We start from the raw sequence: 27,969 nt of genomic DNA on the forward strand, positions 1-27,969 counted from the left end.
GCCCTTGTTTAGTTTTGATGGGTTTTTCTGAAGATGGGCTCTGTAGGCGCGGCTGTGGGCTCAGCGCCACTTTTCTCCATGTTCTCTGGGAGTGCTGTGAGGTGGCGGAGTATTGGCGCCGGGTGCATGCTGTCATGGAACGTGTCACTGGGGTCGCTCTGTTGCCTGAGGTTCGCCGATGTTTGCTGAACGTGTGGGAGCCTAATGACTATAATGCGGCCCAGACTCGGTGGGCGGCCCTTGGGAACATGATTGCTAAGAGGGACATCGCACAGCTTTGGGATTCCCGGCGGCCTCCCACCGTGTCAGTATGGAAGGAGAACATGGACTGGTGCATGTTCAGAGAGAAGACTGTGTATGTGGCCCGGGGTAAGCCGGGGGCGTGGGGCAGAATCTGGGGTCAGTGGAACGCGTACCGAGGGAACATCTGCACGCCCCCCCTCGTGGACACATCTGATGCTGCCTTGTCCCCCTGATCCTGAGGTTCCCGGACTATCACATTTTACCTGTAAATGGTTGTGGCTCTCCCGTTGCCCCCACCTCCCCCTTGCTCATCCTCATTGACCACCCGAGGGTGGAGTATGTATTGTGTGGTACCCCGGCGGTGGCAAGACGCCCTTTTTCGATGGTTTCCGCCTTGTTTTTTGGTATTATTTTATTTTTTCTCCATTTGTTTGTATTTCTAAAATTTATGAATCCTGATAGCCTCTGAGGTGCACTCAGTAACTTGCTAATTTGGCTGAGCCCCAGGGGGCCTGTTACTGCCTTGATGTTGATGACCATGTATATATTAGCGGCCGGCCCTGGTGGTTGTAGGCCCATGTTTGTATTGAATTTTTTATGCACAATAAAGGTTTTCGCAAAAAAAAAAAAAAATTAGAAGATGTGAGGCGGTATGGATTATGAGATTAAAAGCTGTGGATCAGGGACCAAATGTGGATCATGAATTACAATATTTTCTGGGGAATGGAACATGTAACTAAAACGTTTGCTGTGATTTAGAAAGATTTAAGTGGACTACTAGGGATAAACGTCAACTTGCTGTCCCATCTACTTTATATACATTAGTGTATTTTCACTCTTGTTTTTAGTGTTTTTAATGCCAATTTTCAAGTGCATGAAGGTAGATGAAGTAATTTTACGTACATCAACATGGTCATGTTGTAATGGACATTGACTTGATGTTCCAAGTGAAGAGTATATGATCTTGATTTTTTCTTTTGCTTGATCGTTTTGCATTGTTTCTTGATTGGATAAATGACTGGTGGGTATACCATCCGTTATTCAAGTGTCCTGTTTGACATTTATGACAATAATCAGGATGTTATAGATGATTGCTGTGAAGTAAGAATATTACAACGTTGGAGTTTGATTAATTATTTGTGACGGAGTATGTGAATATAGTACTTGTAAGGAATTAATTTACAGTTTGGATTAACTCAGTTGAGTTCAGTACTTTATTTTAGGTGGGTAAGTAAGAAAGCAAGTAATGTGGCTTATGACTTATTGAGGCCGTATATACATATATAGTGTGAGCTAACATGTTACTTATAAATGCGTAAGAGTAAAAAGTGGTATGAGTAAGAACTTAGGGGCTCATTACGATGGTGGGCAGAACTGAGTCTGCCCGCCATCGTTGCGGTGTTTGGGACCGCCCATCAGGCATGCGGCGGTCCCAACACTGCAATTAGGATGCGCCCGCCACACCGGCAGGCGCATCTAGGGCCTTTAACATAGCGGACGGTGTTGCTGGCTGCAGCACAGTACACAATGTTAAAATGGCATGTACTGCATTTCCCTGCACTACGTGGCAGGCACCATGCGATGCTTGTCACTTAGTGAATGGAAATGCAGGGGGTACCATGGGCACACCGCCCCAGTGCTCCCCCCAACACAGAAAGGGCCCGCAACGGGCCCCAAATCCAGCCTCCGCCTGTGTTTTCGCCTTGAGATGACCGCCACGAAAAGACAGGCGGAATGGGATATCGTAATCCCTTGGCGGTGCTGCAATGCTGTCCTGTGTTTTGGCTCTGCAAGGCGGGTGGAATAGGACCGCCTTGTGGAACCATGGCAGACGGACTTTCCGTCCGCTGCGGACAGATTGGGATTCCCACCAACATCCTAATTCGGCGGTGAGAATTTCCTGTGTGATGGCGGAAGGACTGCCACCGCCGGCCCGGCGGTGCCGGGCCTTCCGCCATCCTAATGACCACCTAAGTGATTTGGAATTTGGTCTATTTAGATTTTGGTCGCAACATAATATATCTGGTCAGAGATGCCTGTTTTTAGGTCTAACGCTAGTGCATTAATCAGTCCCAATATAGTGCGGTATATTTAGATTTACAGGGTGTGAGGTAAAGAACATTCTAGTTATTCTGTTCGAGATTTGAAAACATGAGAGGTGCAGATTTGATAATATAGTGAGTTTGGTTAAGGTCAAGGACTGTTAGGATAGCCCTCTCACAATACATTTTGGAGACTTAGCCTGTTTTCATGTCTAACGCCCATATATAAATCAGTTCCAATATGGCGTCCAGCCAATAACGCCAGATATACAGTGGGACAGAGTTCTCTCCCGTCGGGCTATGAAATTGGAAGTTGTTGTGATTTTTTTTTTTAGAACATTCTATATTATGTGCTGCTGTGGTATTGTAATTCGGTGTGTGTATTATGGGGTAATATCCATGACCTTAGTATATTTAAATCATTGATGAACAAGTTACTTACCTTCGGTAACAATATATCTGGAAGAGACATTGATTAGTTATAGATTCCTTACCTTCAGAATTACCCCCAGGCGTCCGACTGGATCCAGAGAATTTTTTTGGCAGCAGTACCCCTGCGCGTTGAAAGGGGCGTCGGTCGGGTCAGCGTCCGTTGTTGGCGCCGTGATCGCCTGGATGACGTCACGGTAGCTACTTAGATGCCGCCCTCGCGTGCTGACGTCAGTTCTTTTACACACCATTTCACACCAGAAGCGCAGAGCCATGCAAAACACTGACCACTGATGCACAATACTAGGGCCCTGAAAAGGGATTCCCTGACCCTAGAAGTCAGTTCGCAGAAAGGGGAGGATGGGTGGAGTGGTACGGAATCGATAACTGATCTATGTTCATCTGAAAGAGACAATTAGTTATAGATTCCTTACTTTCAGAATAGATACCCCAGCAATACCAACCCCGGAGGATGGTCTGCAAAATAAGTTCACACCAGAAAGTCCTGGAGAACAGAACAGTCAAAAAAGCTGTCTCTCCGGACTTGGCTGTCTAGGCAGTCGTGTTTTGTGAACGTGTGCAGAGATGCCCACGTAGCTGCCTGACAGATGTCATTGAGGGGAACTCCCCGTCCCAAAGCAGTGGTAGCTGCAGTCGCCCTGGTGGAATGGGCACGCAGCTTCACCAGAGGCTCCTTCTTTTCCAAAGAGTAGCAAACTTTAATGCACAAAACGACCCACCTAGAGATGGTCCGTTTGTGCACGGCCCGACCTTTTTTGGCGCCCACGTAGCCAACAGAGAGCTGGTCATCCACCTGGAATTGCTTGGTGTGATCCAAATAAATTGAAAGCGCACATTTTGGATCCAGACGGTGGAGCCTCTTTTCCTCCAAAGAAGGATGCGGAAAGAAGGTGGAAAAAGTGAGGGTTTGACCAATGTGGAAAGAAGTAACCACGTTGGGAAGAAAAGAGGGTCAAGTTCGATGGACAACCTTGTCCGGATGGAACGCTAGAAAAGGAGGTTCTGAAGAAAGAGTCTGGAGTTCACTCACCCTGCGAGCAGAGGTGATGGCAACCAGAAAGACAGTCTTTAAAATGAGTAGTCTGAGAGGACAGTTATGTAGCAGCTCAAAGGGAGCGCGCATAAGATAAGTAAGAACCGAGTTCATCCAACTGGTCAGCTAAAGGGTCTACAGACCCTTCACAGTCATCCTCGCCCTCCTCTGGCCTGTAGGGAACACCAGGGTAGAACAGAGGTACAAAAGTACCGCTTGGCGCCGGATCTGGCGTCGGTCTGGCTCCGTTTCCAAGCCAGGGTGGAGGTTGGGGTCGACGCCGGCTGGGGACACAACGGGCGTTGGCTGCGGATGTGGTGCTGGTGGAATCGGCACCGGGAGAGGTGTTACCAGGTCGACCGTCGCCGATCCGGATCCAGGCCTGGATCCAAGGAAACCCTGCGGTGCCGGGGCCGAAGCTGCCGAGTCCACAGGGCCCAAAAGCGCGCCGGCTTCCAGAAAGGGGGGAAGGGGGGAGACTCGGAGTCAACCCTTCAGGACCCGCGGGACGGGCACCGTCCTCATCCATCGTCACGTCAGACGATGGACGGATGGAAGTCGAAGAGCGACGATCCTTCTTCGACTTCTTCTTGTACTTCGACTTACCTGAGGAGTGTGAAGACTTCGAAGACGAGTGGTGGTGATTCCGCGAACGGTCCCTCGGAGCACGATTTGGGATTATGGTCGCGCTCCAGGCACCACAGGCACACAGAGTGCTGGTCCGTAACCGGCATCAGCTTGCGACAGGTGTCGCAATCCTTGAAGCCTGGCCGAGGACAACTGGACATCCCTGCGTGCAGGAGTCGACAGACTCAAAAAATGGTGTTGACAAAAGTCGCAAAATCATGTCAGTCAAAAAGTAACTGGAGGTACCGCTCTCTCCGGATCTGCACTGGCTGGTGCGGAAAAAGAAAGAACTGACGTCAGCAAGCGAGGGTGGCGTCTAAGTAGCTACCGCAACGTCATTCCGGTGACCACGATGCCAACGAAGCACACGGAGCCGATCAACGCCACCTTTCGGCGCGCAGGGGGTACTGCTGACGAAAAAATTCTTCGGATCCAGTCGGACGCCTGCGGGAAATTCTGAAGGAAAGAGACTACTTGTCTCTTTCAGATAAGATTTAGTAACAACTTTTGTCACCGTGATTAAGTTCTGAGAACATGGGATGTATTTATTCAAAAGAATAGAGAGTTTGCTTAAGATCTTGGATTGTCAAGATGGCCATCGCATAACATATCTTGGTGACTAAGCCTGTTTTTATGTTTGAAGCCAGTATATAACGAGTCTGTACATGGCGCCCAACTATAATGCCAGATGTGTTTGTGACTGGGACAGAGTACTCTTTCGTCAAGACTTGAAATTGTAAGTAATTGAAATTCTATTGAATTTTCTTACAGTAAGCTTTACTATTTGTTCCTTTTGGTGCCCAGGTTTGATGCAAGTATTATCACTGACATCATCAACTCCGAACAGCGCGGAGTGGTGTTTAGTATCGAGATATATATTCATATTGTTTATACAAACTTTCTTTTACAAGGGTCCCTGGATGTAATATCATCCAACATTTAACTATGTGTGATTAAACTGTTGCTACATGAGCAGCAGAATGTGGAGTAATAGTGTTTTTAGGATATACATGTGGCTGGGACAGAGTACTCTCCCGTTGGGCCTTGATATAGTTCTGTTGGGACACTATTCCGCCTACTTTACACGAAATAAGATTAAACCATTGATCGATTATAGAATTAGATGAGACGTGGCTATAGGAATAGCACTTTCAACTTTAAATCCTGATGAAGTCGGAAGCGAATATGCAATAGCGATAAAACACATGTTGGTTGTGTCGAGGTCAAGAAACGTGGCGTATGTTGATGTCAAGAAATGTGGGCTCAAGGACTGCAAGAAGCCTGTGGATTAAATTCAGAGACTGGAACAAAAATTCATAAATATCATTGGATTTGATTGTTGACCTTTCTGTAATATTTATGAGGGTCCTGTTTTTTTTGTAACTTGCATTTTTGATGCCTGGCGGCATCTTTATGATTTCTATGCTATATCTGTGTTGGATGATGTTGAGCAGCTATTTGTCAGACATGATGTCTTGCCATTCCTTGTGGAATCCTTTGATTCTGCCTCTTATGTTATGTTAAAAGTTTGTAAAGCGCTTGATTGCCCAATGGGCATCTTGGCACTAGCTGAAATGACTGCTGTAAAAGTGCAACCCTTAAACACAGGATGAACATGACCAAAAGAGCCAAGTTTTCAGACCCTTCCTAAAGGCCAGCAGATTTGGCATTGATTTAAGAGTAAGAGGAACTTGTCCCAGGCTTTGGAGGCTCCTTCCACAAAGCCCCTGCCGCCCCAAGAAGCACGCCTAAATCTTGGAACTAGTATTAGTTTGGCCGAGTAAACCACAGGGTCCTGGAAGGCAGGTACCACCAGAAACTGTTGATGAGCAACTCAGGATCTTGATTCTGCAAAGACTTATACATGGTGCAGAGGGCCTTAAAGAGCACTCTCTGTCTGACTGGAAGCCAGTGTAGCTTCTTAATGGAATTGGCCACAAAGTGAGATCTAGGAATTTTAAATAAAATCCAAGCTGCCGCATTATGAAGGGTTTGCAATTTACGTTCACGTAGTCAATTCTAGACATAACTGAGGTGACTACTGTTTTCTGCAGGTAGCTGGGAATAAACGGAAGAATATTTTTTATTAATCTCAAAGTGTAGAAAGCAGCAGATGTGACAGCTTTGGCCTGATTCATCAACGAGAGCGAATCATTAATGATTATGCCCAGGTTTTTAGGTCTCGCTGAGCCAAAGGCTCGAAGAGACATTTTGTATGTGGGCTTTTCAAAGTGCTGCTGGCTGGCCTAACGCTTGCGTTCACGCGATCGTGCACGCGCGCAGCCGGCCGCCAGCAGCACTTTGAAAACTCGTGCGTCATCGCAATCGCGATCCCTTTCGCTTTCAGAGCGATCACGATGACGCACGCGCACACACAACTCCCGCTTCTCCCCCTCCCCCACCCCATATTGCGTCTCCGTCCGCTCGCGCGTGGCCAACGCTTGTTACTCTTCCGCGTGAACCCACATAATACCTAGGCTGTACCATGTTTAATCCACCTGCCTGAGCGCACACAGTAAATAGGCTGTACCATCTTTATTCCCACCACGTTCACACACATAGTAAAAAGGCTGTACCATCTTTACTAACATTTAATTGTCCACACGCATATATAAGCCGCAGAGGATGTGTATATACCATGTCTAGTCTTCATGCACATATACTGCAGAGACCCCCATGCTTACTTTTCACAATCATATATTAAAGAGGCTATGGCATGTTTAAATAGACTGTAACACGTTTACTCCACCTCATAACCCATATTAAGTCAGGTGTAACCCCCCCATGCAAGCACACATATAGTAAAGCTACTATAACACGTTTACCACTGTGCACGCACTGTAAAGGCCATTCCTTCTTTCGTCCTGCTGCGGCTAACGCATATTTGCTCCTCACAAACGCACATGTAAGAGGCTATAAGATGTTTACTTGTGCGTGATAAATCCACCCCACAGCCCACATGAAAGGGGCTATAAGATGTTTACTTGTGCATGATAAATGCAGCCCACATGTAAGAGGCTATCAGATGTTTACTTCTGCATGATAAATGCAGCCCACATGTAAGAGGCTATAAGATGTTTACTTGCGCATGCTAAATCCACCCCACAGCCAAGAGGCTATGTTTACTTGGCCGTGATAAATCCACCCCACAGCCCACATGAAAGAGGCTATAAGATGTTTACTTGTGTATGATAAATGCAGCCCACATGAGAGGCTATAAGATGTTTACTTGTGCGTGATAAATCCACCCCACAGCCCACATGAAAGAGGCTATAAGATGTTTACTTGTGTATGATAAATGCAGCCCACATGAGAGGCTATAAGATGTTTACTTGTGTATGATAAATGCAGCCCACATGAGAGGCTATAAGATGTTTACTTGTGCGTGATAAATCCACCCCCACATGAGAGGCTATGAGATGTTTACTTGTGCATGAATCAATATACTGAGGGGGCTATAACACACTTACCCCACCCCACAGCCCCCATTAAAGCGGCTGTAAGATGTTTACTAATCCACCCGCGCGCACACGTCCCTACACCTCCTGTGTCTATATATAGAGCTGCGCTTCTGGCTGTCCCCAGCTCCCAGCCATGGCTGCAGGATGCGCACAGCCCCTCCCCAGGCGGATGCATGGGAGAGATGCAGCCCCCGCCCGAGTGATGCCCCCTTCCTTCTATGAGAGGCAGAATATCCCCCTTTCAGAAGAGGCAGGATACCCCCCCCCCACAGTAGAGGCAGAATCATCTATAATCTACCCTTCACCCCCTCCCGCATCCGACCCCTTGATGCGCCTCGAGAGGCGCGTAGGTCTTTAGGAGCCCCCCGTTCGTCGGTTTGTGGCTCGTCCAGCCACACATCTTTCGGTTTCAACAGGCGCGAGGGCTGAGTGCCCCCCAAAGCCCCCTCTCGGGGTGCTGGAGGTAGAGGTCCCTTCTTGGATCCATCGAACGATACACAACTAAAGGGGACCCCGCGGGTACCCCCGTCAGCCCCAAGGCGCTGTCGCCCTCGTGTATTGTTCACGGAGCATCCCCCATGGTCCTTCCCAGACCCTCCCGTCCCCCCTCGAACCGGCACCCTCTTCTGCCCTGGCTGAGGCACACGCTGGGAAGGACCCCCCCCCAATTTTCCCCCCCCACCAGCTTCCATTTTACGAAAGGCATTCTCTTGACTGTCTATCATGTGACCTTCATTCCGCTAAAATCCTCTGCCCCGCACTGCCGCCTTGTGTAGAGCTGGAAGCAATCATACCCTCTGTAGGTAGCCGCGACCTGCCCTGCCCGACCGAAGCCATCCCCCTTCGGCATAGCAGATAACAAGCCCCCCCCCCTTGTATGTAGCAGATTCCCACCCCCTTCTTCTGCACAGCAGATGCAAAGCCCCTCCTTCTAAACAGCACGTAGGAAGCCCCCTCCAGCAGGTACAAAGTCCCCTCCTTGGATACCACATATAGAACAAGCATTGGCATAGCCAATAGGTCTCGCTTTTGGGACCTTATAGGTATTTAGTTATGCAACTGTTGCATGGCTAAACACTTATAAGGTCCCAAAAGCGAGACCTATTGGCTATGCTAATGCTGGTTTACTTTCCTGACAGGAGCAAGGAGGGAACCCAGCTCTGCAGGCCACCATTCCGGTACCAGAAAGAGGACAGCGGTCCAAAAACGAGCACCTCCATCTATCCGGAATTCAATCTTGGCCATCCACAAACTGACAGCCTGCATACAGTTGCGAAAGTTAGAACTGTCTGCTAATGCTCCGCTCTCTAGCGAGATGACAATCTGCGCATCGTCAGCATAAGATGTAACGGAAGAATCTAATAAGGTCTGCTAGCGGCGTCACATAAATGATAAAAAGTGTGGGACTGATGGCTGACCCCTGAGGAACGCTACAAGGTAGCGAGAATTCCCTGGAAGAGAACTCTCCCATCTGTACTGACTGAACCCGTCCTTTAAGAAAGGAGTCCAGCAGCTTCCAAGTCTCAGACGACACTCATATCCTGCTCAACCTATCCATCAGCAGCCTGTGGTTTACCTTATCAAAGGCTGCGGATAGGTCGAGCAGGATCAGCGCCGCCCTGCCACCATTGTCAAGTGAGCTCCTGATTTACTCAGTGGACTTTATAAGGGCGATTTCAGTGCTGTGCCCAGCCCTGAACCGAACTGGGTGGAATCCAGCAGGTTGTTATCCTGTACATATTAAACCAATTGCTCATTCATGATCTTTTCGATCAACTTGGCGGGCAGTGGCAGGCATGAAATTGGACAGTAATTAATCGGATCTGCGGGGTTAAGAGTAGGCTTTTTGAGGAGCGGCAGGACTAATGCCTTTTTCCATTCAGGTGGAAATTGGCCGCCATGACACATAAGATGGAAAATCGAAGTAAGCTTGTAGCAATGGTTTCTGCCACCAGTGCTGCAATTTTTGGGGGACAGGGGTGGGGTTTCAAGGAGACCCGAATTTAGCTGATTTAAGCAAGTCAGAAACTTTCTCTGTAGAGGGCGGTATGAAGGCACTGAAAGAGCTGTTTGGCGGAAAACAGGCAAGCACCACAGCATCAGATGGCAGAGACAGGGAAGACGAAGCAAAGATGTTAAGAACCCCCTCCACTTTGTCCCTGAATGCAGTAGCCTAAGTCTCACAGAAAGCTTGACTATGGTCAGAGCAATCCTTAACGCTGGCCAAGGAGAGCTTTTTGGCAGTCTCAAATAGCACCTTCGTAGAATTAGATGCTTCTTCCACTCTAGTAGTATAGAAAAGGGACTTTTCCTGAATGATTATTTTTTTATATTCCGCTATACATTTTCAGCAACAAATCAGCATGCCATTAAAGGACACATTGTCCGTTAATTGGATGCAAAAGGTAAAAGCTTTGCATGAAAGAGCAGACAAAGTATTACAGCACACTTTAATACGAGAATTATATACAAGCGCAATGCCCCCCGCTTATCAGTTTTACATGTGCTGTGTGGTAGAAACTGTGTCCCAGGTAGTCACTTGGTGACCTGAGCATCTCCTCTTGGTGCTACTCCTCTTCTTTGTGCACCGTTGCATAAGGACTGCCTCTGTTGCCCTGTGTACTGCCACTTTGTTGAAGTGGGGCTGGTTGGTTGCTGTGCAGCGAAAGATGCATGGAATGTGTTTTGGATGTGAGCCCCCCCCCCGCGAACACATTTCCTACGAGGAGTAGCTTCTCCTCTGAAATGGCACCTGAATTGAAGAGCGCCCATGGATTTTGCTCTGTTGTCTTTTATCATCCTCTGTAGAGAGTCATCTATTGCTGTCCAAACAGTAATTCCTGCGTGAAAGGTATATTGAGCACTGTGGCCTGTACCGCCTGCTTAAAACCAGACACTTTCAGCCAGACATGTCTCTTGAGTGTGGCTCCTGTGCACAGCTACCTGCTGGCAGTGTCAGCAGCATCCAGGGCTGACTTTGGACAGGTGTTTCTTATGGTCTTTCCCTCCTGTACCAGTGTCAACTCTTTTCTGGTAGTGCTCAGGGAGATGTTGGAAGAGGCTCTCAATTTCTGGCCACTGCTGTTGGGGAGCATACCTGTCAAGGAGGGCGTTAAGAGTTTGCCATTCTATCTTCCTGCCCACCATGTTCGCCTACTTGCTCTCAGTGTCAGGTGGTGGGACCACTGATACTGCAATTCAGCTGTCTTGCACACCATGATGACGATAATGGAGTTTGCGGCAACTGATTCTCTGATGTAGGAGGGGTGTATTGTAGAGAGTGCCTGTATTTTTTCTACACGTGGAGTAACCGCCTTTGCAGTTGCTCTATCTTTGAAGGCCTCCCTTCCTTGGTCTAGAACATCATCGCATTGCTGTCGCTATGGAAGTCCCCCAACCCAGCGGTGTGCTTCTGCGCATGTGCCAGGGCATAGTGTGCCCATCAGTTTTTGGCTTACTTTAAGGTTCTTCGGCTGGAACGTCAAACAGACTCTGCAACCGTCCATTGAATGGCCCCCTGGCAACCAAAAATTGCAGTCTTGGTATCAGTTCTTCCGTGCCAGTATGTGGTGGCATCTAGGGCAGAACCTGAATGGAGTATGTGCCATACCCTTTAAGACTTCTCTGCACCACGGGGTTGAGTGCCTCGTGGCCCTGTGGGGTAACCTAGCCGGAGGCTTTCTGTTTGACTCCTATTCATCTTCTTCAGTGTTTGTCAGTGTTCTTTGGTGGCCGTAGGTTTTTCTCTGTATTTTCTGCTTTTTTTTTTTTTTTTTTTAAACAAAAAAAGGCTCCTTTTGCTCCAGTCCGTCCTGGACTTAGCTCACCTGCATTCAGACCCAACAGAAAATATAAATCTAAATATGGCTAACATGCAAGGGGGGTTCTGGGATGTGCGTCATAAGTGGAGGAACAAATCACCAAATGGTCAACAACGACACCCACTCAAAAAATAATAAATAAATAAAGAATAGACAATTCCAGACCCGGCCACTAGACGGCAGATTAGAAGCACAGCATGTGAATCCAGAAAGATTCATGCTGCAAAACACATATAGGCTCTGTTAATGTGCCTCATTCCAAAATTCAAATTGCAGTTGAAGAATGCTGAGTTAGTAACATTTTGCCTCTAGATGATGAATACTGCAGAACAAACACTGAGACATCGACAGGGGGCAGAAGTTTCCTACGTTTTTTAAAAACTCCAGGAAGCCTTGCTGCCTACTGCTAGCATGAATTCATAATGCTTGGCTTGAATAACGAACGCTTGCATACATTTATCATTTTTTTACTGGGCACTACCAAGAAAATATATAGCACATTTAGAGTCAGAATTATGTGGTATAACACCATGTTCCTTGCAAGGAGCTCTGCTCGCGTAATATAGTGTACAAACAAAAATAAGTCTGTAAGTCACATACTTGGCCCATCTTTATAATAACTTTGCGTGATTACATGAACCTTTTATACTTTTAACTCAGTCACTGTGGAGTTATAAGTGAAACGCAACTGTTGGGGGCCACACTTTTTTTGTTTTTGTTTTTTTAATCAGAGGTGTGTACAACCATGTGATTCACATCACAATTCTTGAGAATCTTAATGAGAATTTGAACATTAAAATTTCCTTTTCTTTTTTTTTTTCCTTTTTTGATACAAGCTTGCTTTCTTAAAATTTGGAGTCCTGCTATTATGGACAAGATTCACAAAGCTCCAAGCAGAAAATATGTAAATGTGCGGCACAATGTTACTCCTCAATATGCAGCAGACTCTGGACTTTTTAGTGATACACAAAGCTCTCTACTAGTAATACTTCAAGAAATTTCAGTTGTACAGTTCCTGCAGTATTCCAATACACACAATGTGCATGTTCGCCATTTCCATCAGAAGGAACTTTTGCATGAGGCATGTTTAAATCAACAGTTAATGTGCATGTAAATCTCCTTCCTATACACCTCTGGTACACAGGAACGCTTGCCCCCTTTCTACCCTAGAAATGTCCTTAATCCAGCCTTTACCGGAAGTCCACTTGAGTGATTTCCCAGGGATGGAAAGAAACCTGCAAGGAAATCTGAATTCTTACAAATTTAAGTGTCCACGAGGGTTCAGCAACGTCACCTCACCCGAAAACGGCCGGAACCTCACCTCAACCCAACACTTCTGAATGCGGTAACGCGGGCATATCGGTGGATATCCGCAATATTATATTAAGCGCATCTTGCAAATGTAAAATTATACAAATTTTGATTCTGTAATTCAAAATGTGGAATTTATGCATGCAATGTGGTTTATGCTTCGATGGCCTGGCAGGACGCGACGAAAGTTTTTTTAAACTGATAAATGACATTTTCCAGTTACCGAGTCATTTAAATGGAAAGCTGCAGGCCTCCGTCCACCAGCAGTACATGGCCCGTGACGTAGGGCGCCTCGAGGAGAAAGAGCACCGCCTGCGCCACTTCACGAGCTTCTCCGAATCTTCCAAGAGGGATTGCAGCCTTCAGCTGATCCTCTTTCAAGTGCGCTGTCATGTCTGTGTGGATGAAACCTAGAGAAGAAGAAATATAGCTCTCGGTATAACTGCAATCACTGCTCCACTCGTCCACAAAGAACCTGGTAATGAAGCAATTTATATTCAACTCTTTATTTGTTGCACTCATAAAGGTCAAGAAACAGGTTTTATGCATGTACTAATTACATTCAAGATGAAGTACGAGAGAAAAGGACTGGAGATTAACGCACTTAGCCATCTTTAATCATAATAACAAATTCCATTTCATAAGGCTTTCTTGTGGTCCGTAATGATCTTCTGACAGGAATTGCGTCAGCCAAAATGTAAATCTTTACTGAAGAAGTCAGCGGTCACATTTCTTATCTACTAGATTTCTAGAGCAGTGATAACATGAAGGGAATATCCAGTCCACACGCTAACTAGCACAACAAGGGGTTCTGGCACGATTAACAATTAAGACTATATTTACTAGCAGACCACTGAGATGCTGTACACGTATTTTAGCAGCCCGCTTCATGATGCAATATTACCGTATGGAAAAAAGATCTCCTACTCAGTCTGTTTTTTTGACCCACACTCTGCCCAACTGAATTCACACTCTATCTGGACTCCATCAGTCAGTCAGGCCCAGCTCACCTCAACCCACATACTGCAAATACTCAGCTCCATACACCAAGCACATCACCAACCACTGCTTTCAGACTCCGAGCCATGTACTCACCACCATAAACCAAATCCTGCAAATCGCACTACATACAATAAGCCATGTCTTGCAAACCCTCGCCCAGGTCACACTGTGTCGTCTGACCATCACCCTCGGCTATACACTGCATACCCTCACAACCATGCTTTGCACACCCTTGGCCATGCTATGCACAACATTGGTTCCTTATATTGTCAACCCCTTTCACTCCATATCGTAAGTTATGTGCTGCATACACTGAGGCACAAGCTGTTCACTCGCAGCTATGCTTGGCACACCAAGTGCAATACTGTGAACATCCTGAGCAAAGCACTCCCCCTGGTCATACTCATTCTTGTTCTATACACATGTTGGACACAGGCCTACCCTTAAAATCCTCAACATCACTCAATTATGATCTGCATTCTCCTACATGGCATATCCTCACCCCTGGGCCACACATCCCCAGCAAATCTGTGAACTCTCAAACACGCTGTAAACAAGCAAAGCCTATATATCTCCCGCCCTACCTCCCAAACACAGCACACCTCAGGTCAGGTCCTGGACAATCTCCGCACACTCTCAGTCACTATCTGTACATGGTACACCCTCTATCATTCCCATCTGTGGTTTAAGGATGCCAAAGAGGGAGAGATCTTCTCCACTTTAAAGATCCAAGAGTGCAGATGGAGGGTTGGGAAAGCGGGGAAACACAGATTTTATAATGCACATTATTGTAACATTCATATATTATTTTAATTTAATGTTTCCATTAGTGTTGGGTGCCTATATTATATATGTATGTTATGTAATCGGTAACTATGTAATATAGTCCAATATAGCCATAGAGAGATTCTTTTGACATCATAAACTACGAGGATGAAGGCCGACTTCATTGTAAATGTCACCAGAGCCCCTATATGGCAATGCAGAACCACATCATATATATTACCTACTGGCGGTCGCCAGTAGGTAGTTATAGTTAGGACCACGTTTCCATAGGAAAACCTCAACATTCTATTTTGAATAACTTTGGCGCCGGTCGACGAATCCTCGCGAATTTCTCAAAATAGGTGGGGCGCTACGCTCCGCTCCTACCCTGAAAGTCTCGGGGGGATCCGTCAAGCGGGGGCTGAGATAAAAGGGGGGTCCCAAAACGCGTTTTTCCCATGCATTTTTCCATAGGACCTTTAGAACGAGCTACAGCCCGAACGGCTGAACAGAATTACTCAAAATTTGGCAGAGAGGTAGTCCCTAGGTCAAGGAAGTGCCTTTTGTAGGTTTGGTGTAAATCTGTTCAGTAGATTCTGAGAAAATAGCCTTTAAATCAATATATATATCTGAGCCCGCTTACGGTACGCTTACCGTACGCTTACGGTAAGCGTACGGTGGCGTGCGCGAGCGCGATTCTGATTGGCTCTTAGATCTTAGTAAACATTCGAATCGGCCGAAACCAGGAAGCGGCGGCCGCCATTTTGTGTATTTCACTCTGAAAAAAAAGAGTGAAAACAAGGAAAGGGGGCAATGAGGAGAGTTACAGACCCCCTAACATTTGTAAGGGGGTCAAAGAAGGACAGAAAAGTACAAAAAAAACATTTATTGATTTTAAAAAAAATCACGGGGTACGCGTACGGTAAGCTTACGGTAAGCGTACGGTAAAAAAAATAAAAAAAAATAAATGAAAAGCAGATTTAAGAGTTTAGAAATTAGGGAGCTCTAAAAAGAGCTGTTGTGTTTATGAAGTCATTTTTTTAGTGGTACCTACAAGTAAGTACCGATGCAGAGTCTAAGGTTCAAGAGGAAGACTCTGTTCCCTTCATCATTGAAGTGCACACCATCTCCTCTATAAATGTCTTGCATGTCATAACGCAAGTTGTTGTGGTAAATGGCACCCATACCATAGTCACGGAGGAAAGCAGAAACAGATTTGTTGACGTGCTTTCTTGCTTTGTCAATCTGTGGACAGAAATGATTGGACCAGTTCCATTTTTGCCTTTGGCATATGTTGGAAAACACAAAGGCAGTTTTAGGGAAAAGTGTAAACAGTTGTGCAAAGGTGTCCTTCATAAGCATTTCCAGACCTACCCCAGTCAAAGTGCCTAGGTCATTGCCACCACAGTGCACTATTATGAGGTCAGGGTGTTGGATTTGAATGAAGGATTTCACCAATGGCGTCAATTGGTGCCACTTTAACCCTCTCTGACCAATCCATTTAATGTCTACATTTGGCAAAGCAAGGTCTCTCACCATACCTGTTTTCTCTGCAAACTTTTCACTCCAGAAGACATAGCTGTGCCCTACAATCCACACTGTGAACATCTTCAAAGGAGAACTGGATGCACTCAGGAGGTGTCTTTCAGTAGAATGGCAATATGAAAAGAAAGACAGTTTGGAAATGGAGGCATACATATTTTTTTCAAAACAAAAAGAACTGATTGGCTGTTTCATACCATTCTAGAATAAAAACTAGGCTGTATGTGTAAATTAATAGAAGCATGTTTTGTATTGGTAAAAAAAAATGTGTAACCAAAGAACAGTACTATGGATTTGCTGTTAGGTTTGAAAAGTCAAGCACTCTTGCTCTGTGGAATTGAAACATTGTTTGGCGAACTTCTGACCTAACTCAACACAGCAGTGTTCCATGAGCTGTTGCTATGGTAGCAGGCAGAAGTCAAGTTGGGGGAAGGGTACTAGGCAGAAGTCAAGTTGGGGGAAGGGTACTTTTGGAAAAGGGTTGGTTTTCAACCAATAGAAATGTGTGATTACATTTGAAAAAAAGGGGGAAGCACTGAGATTTGAAACTTACAAGTATATGTGTGGAAAAATAGAGGGAAAGTTTGCCATTATCTGGTTCTGCTGAGAGGAGAGAGGTGAACACAACAGAGATCCTGGCTCTGATAATCTGCTGTTTGAGTGTCACATTTCTTTCAGAACTAACTAATTTTAAAGGTGAGTTTACAGTTTGAGAGGGGATGTATGTGGTAACTTAAGAAATGAATAATAGAAATGGAAATTGTTTTTGTTGTAGTTACACATGGTGGTTTCATAATGTGTCAGTCTGTAAAAGTGATTTTCACTTGCCCCGAAAAAAAAAAGAGCAGTAAGTGTGCTTTCAAATTGGCAAAGAAATTTCGTTTTGGGACTAATGTGAAAACATGACTCTGTGTGCAGAGAGGAATTATAGGCAGAGATTTATTGCGTATTGCTCTGGTGATTTCACAGTTGCATTAGATGGAAAGGGGGAGCGAATTTTTGGGGGAAGAAGCAGAGTCTTAGCACACACCCATGTGCTTGCCATGTATAGTCATGCACAGTATTTACAAGCGAGTGGGGTTTTCAGGTTTCAGTCTGTAATGCAAATACATTCAGCATCACTAAGGCTGGTTGCCCTTGCTGGAGTGTAGGCAGTCACCGAGAATACACATGGTGGTGGTCTGAAAAAACAGTTTGGACATGTGCATTTAAATAAATCAAAAAAAGTGGTTTCATAATGTGTCAGTCTGTAAAAGTGATTTTCACTTGTAAAAAGTGATTTTCACTTGCCCCGAAAAAAAAAAGAGCAGTAAGTGTGCTTTCAAATTGGCAAAGAAATTTAGTTTTGGGACTAATGTGAAAACATGACTCTGTGTGCAGAGAGGAATTATAGGCAGAGATTTATTGCGTATTGCTCTGGTGATTTCACAGTTGCATTAGATGGAAAGGGGGAGCAAATTTTTGGGGGAAGAAGTAGAGTCTTAGCACACACCCATGTGCTTGCCATGTATAGTCATGCACAGTATTTACAAGCGAGTGGGGTTTTCAGGTTTCAGTCTGTAATGCAAATACATTCAGCATCACTAAGGCTGGTTGCCCTTGCTGGAGTGTAGGCAGTCACCGAGAATACACATGGTGGTGGTCTGAAAAAACAGTTTGGACATGTGCATTTAAATAAATCAAAAAAAGTGGTTTCATAATGTGTCAGTCTGTAAAAGTGATTTTCACTTGCGCCGAAAAAAAAAAGAGCAGTAAGTGTGCTTTCAAATTGGCAAAGAAATTTCGTTTTGGGACTAATGTGAAAACATGACTCTGTGTGCAGAGAGGAATTATAGGCAGAGATTTATTGCGTCTTGCTCTGGTGATTTCACAGTTGCATTAGATGGAAAGGGGGAGCGAATTTTTGGGGGAAGAAGCAGAGTCTTAGCACACACCCATGTGCTTGCCATGTATAGTCATGCACAGTATTTACAAGCGAGTGGGGTTTTCAGGTTTCAGTCTGTAATGCAAATACATTCAGCATCACTAAGGCTGGTTGCCCTTGCTGTAGTGTAGCAGTCTGGACATGGGCTTTTTAAAAAATCTGAAAAGTGGTTTCATAATGTGACAGTTTGTAAAAGTGATTTTCACTTGCCCAAAAAAAAGAGCAGTTAGTGTGCATTCAAATTGGCATAGAAATTTCGTTTTGTGACTATTGTGAAAAGAAATGTAGTAATATATTTAAATACAATAAAGGAATTGTTACAGAGAATCGGTGAGATCTGTACAAATAAAACTTTAGAATTTTATTGGATTACCATTGGAAATTTAATCAAAAAAGAATTTTAAAATTACTATTTGGTCTAAAGGAAATGAAATCAGATGTATTTTGGAGTTATTTGAGATATAATATTGTGATTATACTTCTGAAACAAACATATCAGACGGTATTTTAAAGAAATAAGTATTGGTATTAGATGATATTTTTTTAGAATATTATGCATTTCTATAATGTTAAGTTTAAGTAAAAAAAGAATCAGGGCTTTTTTAATACAATCTTTGTGATTGTTATTTTTTTTTGCCCGCTGTAAAATGATGAATGCAATTGCTTTCACAATTTATAGTGAAATGCAATATATTCTGAAAACAGCAAAAATAAGGCAAAAATATTTTATGGAAAAAAATGTAAATATGTGTACTGTATTATAAAATGTTTTAAAAATATTAATACTTTTTTCTTTTTTTCCAGATAGATATAGAAAATTTTCGAAAACTACAAACATTTTTAAAACTATTTTTTAAAAAAACAAATGAATAAATATTTTTTCAGTGAGTATGGTAAGTCAATAATAATAATTGTAGTCTCTCAAGGACCTTGTAATGTGTTTATTGATTTTTAGTGTTTTAAAAAAAAAAAAAAAAGTACGCGCACCGTACGCGTACGGTAAAAAAAAATAAAAAAAAGTTTTTAAAAACATATGTAAAAAAAAGATGAAAGATAAGGTTGGCTCTTAAAAGAACCGTTGTGTTCATGCAGGGACAGAGGAAAGGAAGCATGGGAAAATTATTCAAAGCGACAAATGTGCTGATCTATTTTGTTGTTCACTAGGGAAACACTGGTCTCCCTATAGCAAATTAGATCTTGACAAAATGTGCATCGAATATCAACCTTCCGAAATCGAGGGTTGATTTCCAGAGGGCCAGCAAAAGGAGATTCTCCCCCCACAGATGAAGGGCTCACCTGACCTGCAGAAGAAGGAGTCAGCCCTGCAGATGATGGTTCAGGCTGAGCTGCTGTGGATGTACTGGCTTGTCTTTCTGAAGAGTTACCTCCAAAAAGATGACCATGTGTCCTTCTGTGTACATCCTGGAGGTGTCTCTTCATGGTGTGATTCCCAAAGGAATACTTCCTGTTAGGATTACCTCTAGAAAGTACACGCTTACACAGCTTACAAGTCACTAAGGGTGCATTTACCTTTTGCTGGCCTTCAGGAAAAGTAAAATAATCCCATACATAAGAGGGCTTTTGTTTCCTCGATCTCTGCCTCAAGACAGTGCTGCTAGTGCTAGCCTCACTCTCAGAAGAGCTCTGCTGTTCTGCCATCGTATCCCAAAGACAAACCAGCTCCTTCTCCCAAGGGATCACAAGCAGAAATGAGGGGAATGGGTGTGGTGTAGGAGAGTTCTAGAACTGAAAGTAGTTTCAACCAATCAAAAGTTGTGTTTCATGATCACATGACCTACCGTACGCTTACGGTACGCTTACGGCAAAAGTGCGCATGCGCGTAAAAAAGACACGCGCTTGCGCGCATGCGCATAACAGTCACTCCCGGCACTTCCGCGTAACGTGCGCGTGTAGCGTACACGCGTACGCGTCCCACGCGGAGTACGCGCGGCTACGCAAATTGCGTAACTATACGCAAGCAGCGTAGGAAAATTATGGACGTTGCGTAAACCGTACGCTTACCGTGAGCTTACGGTACGCGTACTAAAAAAATTTAAAAAAAAATAGAAAAAAAGTACTGCAAATAAATTTTACATGTTTATTTTAAAAAATATATAAAAAAAAACATATTAAAGAATTTTAAAAATTTAATCATAGTCTTTATAAAAGGTAAGAAAATTAAAATAAAAATATGTTAGAAAAAATAGAAGAAAAAAAAAAATTAGCATTTAAAAAACCTTGCAAATTCACTGAAAAAACCATGGGTTTCACACACGTTATAGTTAGGAATTAGCATTTAAAAAACCTTGCAAATTCACTGAAAAAACCATGGGTTTCACACACGTTATAGTTAGGAATTAGCATTTAAAAAACCTTAGAAATTCAGTGAAAAAACCATAGGTTTCACACACGTTATAGTTAGGAATTAGCATTTAAAAAACCTTAGAAATTCAGTGAAAAAACCATAGGTTTCACACATGTTATAGTTAGCTGGACATTTTACTCGTAAAAAACCAATGAAATTCCCCCGTTATAGTTAGTTCAGCTAACTATAACTCGCGCGCCCGCAATGAACTGCTGATGACGTCACATATTACATCACTCATGACATGGTCAGTGACATCACTGATGACATCACTGATGACGTCTCAAATGACATCACTGATGACATCACTGATGACATCATCCTTGTGATAGAGTGGCAGACCTCCTCTTCCCCTAATAAAACCTTTGATACACACATTCAAAAATAGAGACTAAAATTTACAAAACAATGGACATACCAATAACAGTTACAACAACCTCTTCAGTAATTCTAAGATCCACATACACATCCACTCATTCACCAACAGTCCAATACAGTCACTCATACATGTACTCACTTATCATATGTACTCATACACCTATACATCCTGTTACACAATGCCACTCATCCATAGAGCTACTCACACACATAGTCACTCATGCTAATAAAGAATCAAACATACATTTACTTGCATATTCAGTTATACACACACCACCACACTTACTTCTACGGAAACTTACACATACTTAGTCTTTTAAACAATCACTTATAGAAATACATACTTATTCATACAGGAACTCTTTCAATCTCTCACTCTCACATATACTCACATATATAAACCAATAGTCACATATACTAGTTTTAAACATATGTAGTTACTCATAAAGACACTATTGAGACAGTCATTCACTCACTAACACACCCATACACACACTCATCCACCCATGCAGTCCTGCACACATGCTCTGTTCAACACATACAAACAGTGAGTCACTCATTCATGCACCTATGCACTACGTCATACCCCCCACCGAACCATGCAGACACTCAGACTGATACTCAAAAAACCAACTAATAACCTATATAGACACCCATGTAGCTACTCACCAACCCATGCAGCCACTTATACACAAAGTGAAAAAATGATACAGATATTTATATATTTAAACATTACTCACTAAGCCATGTATTCACTATGATACACTTAATCAGTCAGTTACATAATCAATTTTTCAAAAAGAAATCATCCATTTAGACAGTAATATACCCATTTATTCTTCCATCAACCTTGAGATATACATATATAAAACATATTTAATTTTCAGAAAAACACACATTCACTGGATGATATTACATCACTGTATTTAGACACTTATTTACCCATGTCTTCTTCCATTAATTTTTAGCTATACATATATTACAAATATTTTTTTTTCAGGAAGACACATATGTCATCAGTGATGTAATATCTGACGTCATCAGCAGAGGATTGCGGTTGCGTGAGTTATAGTTGTCTGCACTAACTATAACGGGGGAATTTCAATGGTTTTTCACAAGTGAAATGCCCAGCTAACTATAACATGTGTGAAACCTATGGTTTTTTAAGTGAATTTGCAAGGTTTTTTAAATGCTAATTCCTAACTATAACGTGTGTGAAATCTATGGTTTTTTCAGTGAATTTGTACGTTTTTTTAAATGCCAAGTTATGTATTTTTTTTTTAAAGGTTTTTCACCGTGCGCGTACCGTACGCGCTCTGTGGTCACACAGTGCGCTTCGCGCACCGCGCGCCCACGTTACGCAGTTCGCGGAATCTTTCCGTTTCTACCGTACGCGCACGCTACGCGTACTCCGCGATTTTTCGCAAAAAAATTAAAGGAAATTTTGGCCCTTGGGGGTCCTTCTGGGACCCCCTGACAAAGGCTAGGGGGTCAGGAACTGTCCACCCTGCCCCCTTTTCACGTTCTCCACCTTTGTTTTTCACCCCCTCAGACTGCGAGAGACAAAATGGCGGCCGACACTTCCTGGTTTCGACCGATTCAAATGTTTACTAAGATCTAACAACCAATCAGAATCGGGCTCACGCACGGCAGCGTGCGCGTACGGTAAGTTTTACCGTACGCGCACGGTGCGCGCTTATAGATATATATATATATATGCTTTTAAATGCTATTTTCTCAGGAAATACTGAACAGATTTACACCAGACCTGCAAAAGGCACATCCCTGACCTGAGGACTACCTCTCTGCCAAATTTCAAGTAATTCTGTTCAGCCGTTCGGGCTGTAGCTTGGACTAAAGGTCCTATGGAAAAATGCATGGGGAAAACGCGTTTTGGGACCCCCCCTTTTTCTCAGCCCCCGCTTGACGAATCCCCCCCCGAGACTTTCAGGGATGGAGCGGAGCGCCCCACCTATTTTGAAAATTTCGCGAGGATTCGTCAATCGGCGCCAAAGTTATTCCAAATAGAATGTTGCGGATTTCCTATGGAAACACGATCCTAACTCTAACTATCTACTGGCGACCGCCAGTAGATTATATATATATATATATATATATATCAAAAACCATAGGTTTACGGGACGTTATAGTTAGAAATTAGCATTTAAAAAACCTTAGAAATTCACTGAAAAAACCATACGTTTCAGGGACGTTATAGTTAGTTGGACATTTCACTCGTACAAAACCAGAAAAATTCCGCCGTTATAGTTATTTCAGCTAACTATAACTCGCGCCCCCGTAATGCACTGCTGATGACATCACATATTACATCATTCATGACATGGTCAGTGAATTCACTGATGACATCTCAAATGACATCACTGATCACATCATGCAGTGACTGTGTGTTTCTTTAAAGTTTTAATATGTATTATATATATGCCAAGATGTATTGAAGAATGAGTGGGTGTATAAGTGTCTGGATGGAGGATTTAGTTTGTGCGTGGCTGACTGTATAAGTGAGTGATTAAATGTGTCTTTCTGAATGCATGGGTTAGTGACTAAACTGTGTGAATATCTGTATCTGTATATTGTTGTATAAGCTGCTGCATGGGTTGGTCAGTAGCTACATGAGTGTCTATATAGGTTATTGATTGGTTGCCTAAGTATTTGTATGGGAGACTGAGTGTGTGTCGGTGGGTGGGTGGGTGGGAGGTGTGACTGTGCATAGATGTGTGAGTGGTTGATTCACTGGGTGTATGGGTTTAAGAGTGCATGTGGAAACAGCTGTATGGGTGGATAAATGTGTGTATGGGTGAGTTGGTGAGTGAATGGATGTCTCAGTGGTACATGTCCAAGTAACTACATATGTAAAAGGCAGTGTACGTGAGAGTTGGAGTATATACATGACTATACGTGAGAGTCAGTGATTGTGAGAGTGGCTGTATAGATGAGTGTGTACTTGTATCAGTGATTATATAAGAGTAAGTATGTGTTAGTATCTGTATGAATAAGTGAGGTGGTGTGTGTATAAATGTATAGGTGAGTAAATGGGAGTGTGATTGATTCTTTGCATGACTGACTAGGAGTGTGAGTAACTCCATGGATGAGTGGCGATGTGTGTGTCTGTATAGGTGTATGAGTGTATATAATAGTGTTGTATTGAAGAGTGACTGCATGTATGAGTAATTATATGGTTGAATGAGTGGCTGTGTGTGTAGACCTAGGAATCAGTGAGTGTGTATGTTGTAACTGGCATTGGTGTGTCGATGGTTTTGAAAATGGTAGCCTGTATTTTACAGTGGGTGTATCAAAGGTTATATTAGAGTGTGAGAAGGTGCATCAGCTTTTCATGTGGATGATGTCATCAGTAAAGTCATCAGTGATGTCATTTGAGATGTCATCAGGGATGTCTCTGGCCATGTCATGAATGATGTAATATGTGACGTCATCAGTAGTGCATTGCGGGGGCACGAGTTATAGTTAGCTGAAATAACTATAACGGCGGAATTTCTCTGGTTTTGTACGAGTGAATTGTCCAACTAACTATAACATCCCTAAACGTATGTTTTTTTCAGTGAATTTCTAAGGTTTTTTTAAATACTAATTTCTAACTATAACGTCCCTGAAACCTATAGTTTTTTCAGTGAATTTTTATGTTTTTTTAAATGGTAATTTATTACTATAATGTCCCTGAAACCTTTGAATTTTTCAGTGAATTTCAAAGGTTTTGTAAATGCCAATTTATAACTATAACGTCCCTGAAACCTATGTTTTTTTTCAGTGCAAGAAACGTCTGTGTGCAGGCAAGCAATCTGTTGGAGCTATTGTTTTTGCTGCAATCATCGTTGTTAATTTTTTTTTCTATTTGCAACGAGTTTATAATTGCAAAATGTTTTGAAAAGATTTTTAGTTCATTTCCTTGTTTTTTTCAATCGTTTGTTAAAAAAAACACCAAAGGAATGACTAAAAGAGTTCAAAAAACACAAAAAGATTTAAAATGAGTGGAAGGGTAATGTCTGAGTCATGCTTTTAGTGAATAAGTAGTGTCTGAGTGAATGAATGAGTGCAGCAGTATTACCTGACTCATTGGATGAGTGCACGGATAGTGTTTGAGGGAATGAATGAATGCAAGAGTAGTGCCTTAGTGATTGCATGACTGCATGGGTAGTGCCTGGCTTATTGCATGAGTGCATGGGTAATGCCTAGGTGATTGCATGAATGTAGCGGTAATGTCTGGATGAATGGATGAGTATATGGGAACTGCCTGAGTGATTGTAGGAGAGTATGGGTAATGCATGGGTGATTGCATGAGTGCATAGGTAGTCCCTGGGTGATTGGAGTAGTGCAAGGGTAGTGCATGCTGATTTTGTAACTGCATGGGTTACACCAGGGTGATTGCATGAGTGCAGAGGTAATGTGTGGGTGATTGGAGGAGTGCATCAGTAATGCCTGAGTGATTGCATGAGTACAAGGGTAGTGCCTGGGTGATTGGAGTAGTGCAAGAGTAGTTTGTGATGATTTGGTAAGTGCATGGGTAACGCCATGCTGACAGGGTGAGTGCAGAGGTAATGTGTGGGTGATTGGATGTACGCATGGGTAATGCATGTGTGATTGCAAAAGTGTATGGATAATGTTTGGGTGATTATATGAATACATGGGTAGTGCCTGGCTGATTGGAAGAGTGCATGGGTTCTGCCTTAGTGAATGAAGAAATGCATGGGTTATGTCGGAGTGATTGCATGAGTACATGGATAGTACCTGGGTGATTGCATGAATGCAGCGATAATGTTTGGGTGACTGGAGGAGTGCATGGGTACTGCCTAAGTGAATGAAGGAATGCATAAGTAATGTCTGGGTGATTGCATGAGTGCATAGGTAGTGCCTGGGTGATTGCAGAACTGTATGGCTAATATCTGGATGATTCCATAATTGTAGGAGGAATGTCTGGATGATTGAAGGAGCACATGGGTAATGTCTGGGTGATGGCAAGAGAATAGGAGTAATATCTGGGTGGTTGCAGGAGTTTATGGGTACTGCCCGAGTGATTAAATGTGTGGATTGGTTATGCCTCTGTGATTTTGTAACTGCATTGGTAATGCTTGAGTTATTCAAGAAGTGCATGACTAATGCCTGGGTGATTGAAGCAGTGCATGGGTAGTACATGAATGGTTGAAGAAGTGCATAGGTACTGCCTGAGCGATTGGAAGAGTGCATTGCTAATGGCTGGGTGACTGTATGAGTGTAGAGGTAATGTCTGGATGATTGAAGGACTGCATGGTTAATATTTGGGTAATTGGACGAGTGCATGGGTACTGCCTGAGTGATTGAAGGAGTGCATAAGTAATGCTTCAGTGATTGCATGAATGCAAGGGTAATGTTTAGGTGATTGGAGGAGTGCATGGGTAATATCTGGGTGCATGGAAGTGTGCATGAGTAGTGCATTGGTACATGGAGGGGTCCATCGGTACTTTCTGGGTAATTGGAGGAGTGTATAAGTACCTGGGTGATTGCATGAGTGTACAGGTAGTGTCTGTAAGATTGGAAGAATGCATGGGCACTGCCTCAGTGATTGTAGGAGTGCATGGGTAATGCGTGGGTGATTGCATGAATGCAGGGGTAATGTCTGGGTGATTGAAGGAGTGCATGGATAATGGCTGGGTGCATGAAAGAGTGCATGGGTAGTGTCTTGCTGCATGGAGGAGTGCATGCGTAGTTTCTGTGTGATTGGAAGAGTTCATAACAAGTACCTGGTTGATTGCATGAGTGTACAGGTAGTGTCTGGATGATTGGAAGACTATATGGGTAGTGTTTGAGTGATTGTATAAATGCAGCAGAAGTGCGTAAGTGCATGTATGAGTGCATGGGTAGTGTCTGGGTGATTGCAGGAGTGCATGGGTATTGCCTGGGTGATTGAAAAACTGCATGGGTAATGTCTGGGTGAGTGCATAACTGCATGGTTACTGACTGGGTCATTGAAGGAGTGCATAGATAGTGCCAGGGTGATTGCATGACTGAAGGGGTAACACTTTGCGGGGGGGCACAAGTTTTGTTACGCCACTTATTGGGAGCTGCTTTGAAGACAAGGGGCTGGCAATAATGGCTGGTATAGAGTTGCTTGACTGTCTTACTGGATCTCCCTGTATGAATGAGGGCACACTCCCCTAAGCAGGTGAAAAGTTCTAATAGCATTATAGCCCTTTTGGCTAGGGAGACAATGGATGTTAAAGGCCCTCTTGTGTGGTATAGGCCCTCACCTGCCGTTTGGGCCTCTCACACAGGTAGAGAGCTTTTCCTGGCCATGGTAGCCCTCTGCAACCGGCTAAGAGGCTGGGTTGATGCAATTACCAGAAATCTCCCTAAACACATAATTACATTTACCTTTCTGTAAAATGAGACTCGAAGGTATTAGTCGTAACTGCCACCTGTAAAGATACATTCTGGAATTGGCAAATTATTTAACTGGCACAGTGCCCAACAGTATCAGAGGCGCTTTCTGAAGGTGTATTCATTCTACGGCTCCAAATACGAGCCAATTAGGTTAAAGGGTGCAAAGGTTTGCACAAAAGGAGGATCGTCGAAATGTGATCATTATATGTTTTACCAGTTTTCAGGATAAAAGTCCAGCGTGAACAATTTTTGGTGGACTCTGGTGTTATCCCGATGTGTGTGAGGGCCCTGAATCGTGCCAGGCCAGATGTAAACAGACAGCTCCTGGCTGGTGCCTCGTGTGCCAGGGCCGGTGGGTGGGACAAGGCAGAGGAGGGGAGAGAGGGTCCCCACAGGAGCTGGGTAGGGAGGGTCTTCACAGGAGCCGGGCTGCATTCCTTCACACACAGGGCATTCCGCTGCAAGCTGCTGGCGAAAGGCTGTGTGGAGGGCAGGCTCGGGGTGTCAGAGGCGCTGTGCATCACACCATTTGGTCCGTGTTTGTTACGACTCATTGAGGGCACCAGCTCTCCGTATGGCTGCGAGGTTGTGGACTGCGGGGCTCCTGTTGTGCTT

The 27,969-nt window shown here is 43.7% G+C and overlaps 1 protein-coding gene across 12 annotated transcripts in view; it reads right to left on the minus strand.

Annotated features, from left to right (window-relative positions):
• Positions 1-27,969, minus strand: part of CBR4 (carbonyl reductase 4) — a 276,454-nt gene that overhangs the window by 23,942 nt on the left and 224,543 nt on the right. For 7 of the 12 annotated variants that reach the window (XM_085641799.1, XM_085641802.1, XM_085641801.1 and 4 more), the window contains one exon: positions 13,212-13,398. The exons of 2 other annotated variants lie outside the window; for them this stretch is intronic. In XM_085641799.1, coding sequence (XP_085497925.1) covers positions 13,220-13,398 — 179 coding nt within the window. In that variant the 3' untranslated portion in view covers positions 13,212-13,219. Of the gene's footprint in view, positions 1-12,261; positions 13,399-27,969 lie in introns of those variants that run through there. 3 more of the 12 variants (XM_085641803.1, XM_085641806.1, XM_085641805.1) reach the window with 1 other exon arrangement.

The sequence above is a fragment of the Triturus cristatus genome, chromosome 2_2 (assembly GCF_964204655.1).
Source record: "Triturus cristatus chromosome 2_2, aTriCri1.1, whole genome shotgun sequence".
In the NCBI taxonomy this organism is placed as follows: domain Eukaryota; kingdom Metazoa; phylum Chordata; class Amphibia; order Caudata; family Salamandridae; genus Triturus; species Triturus cristatus.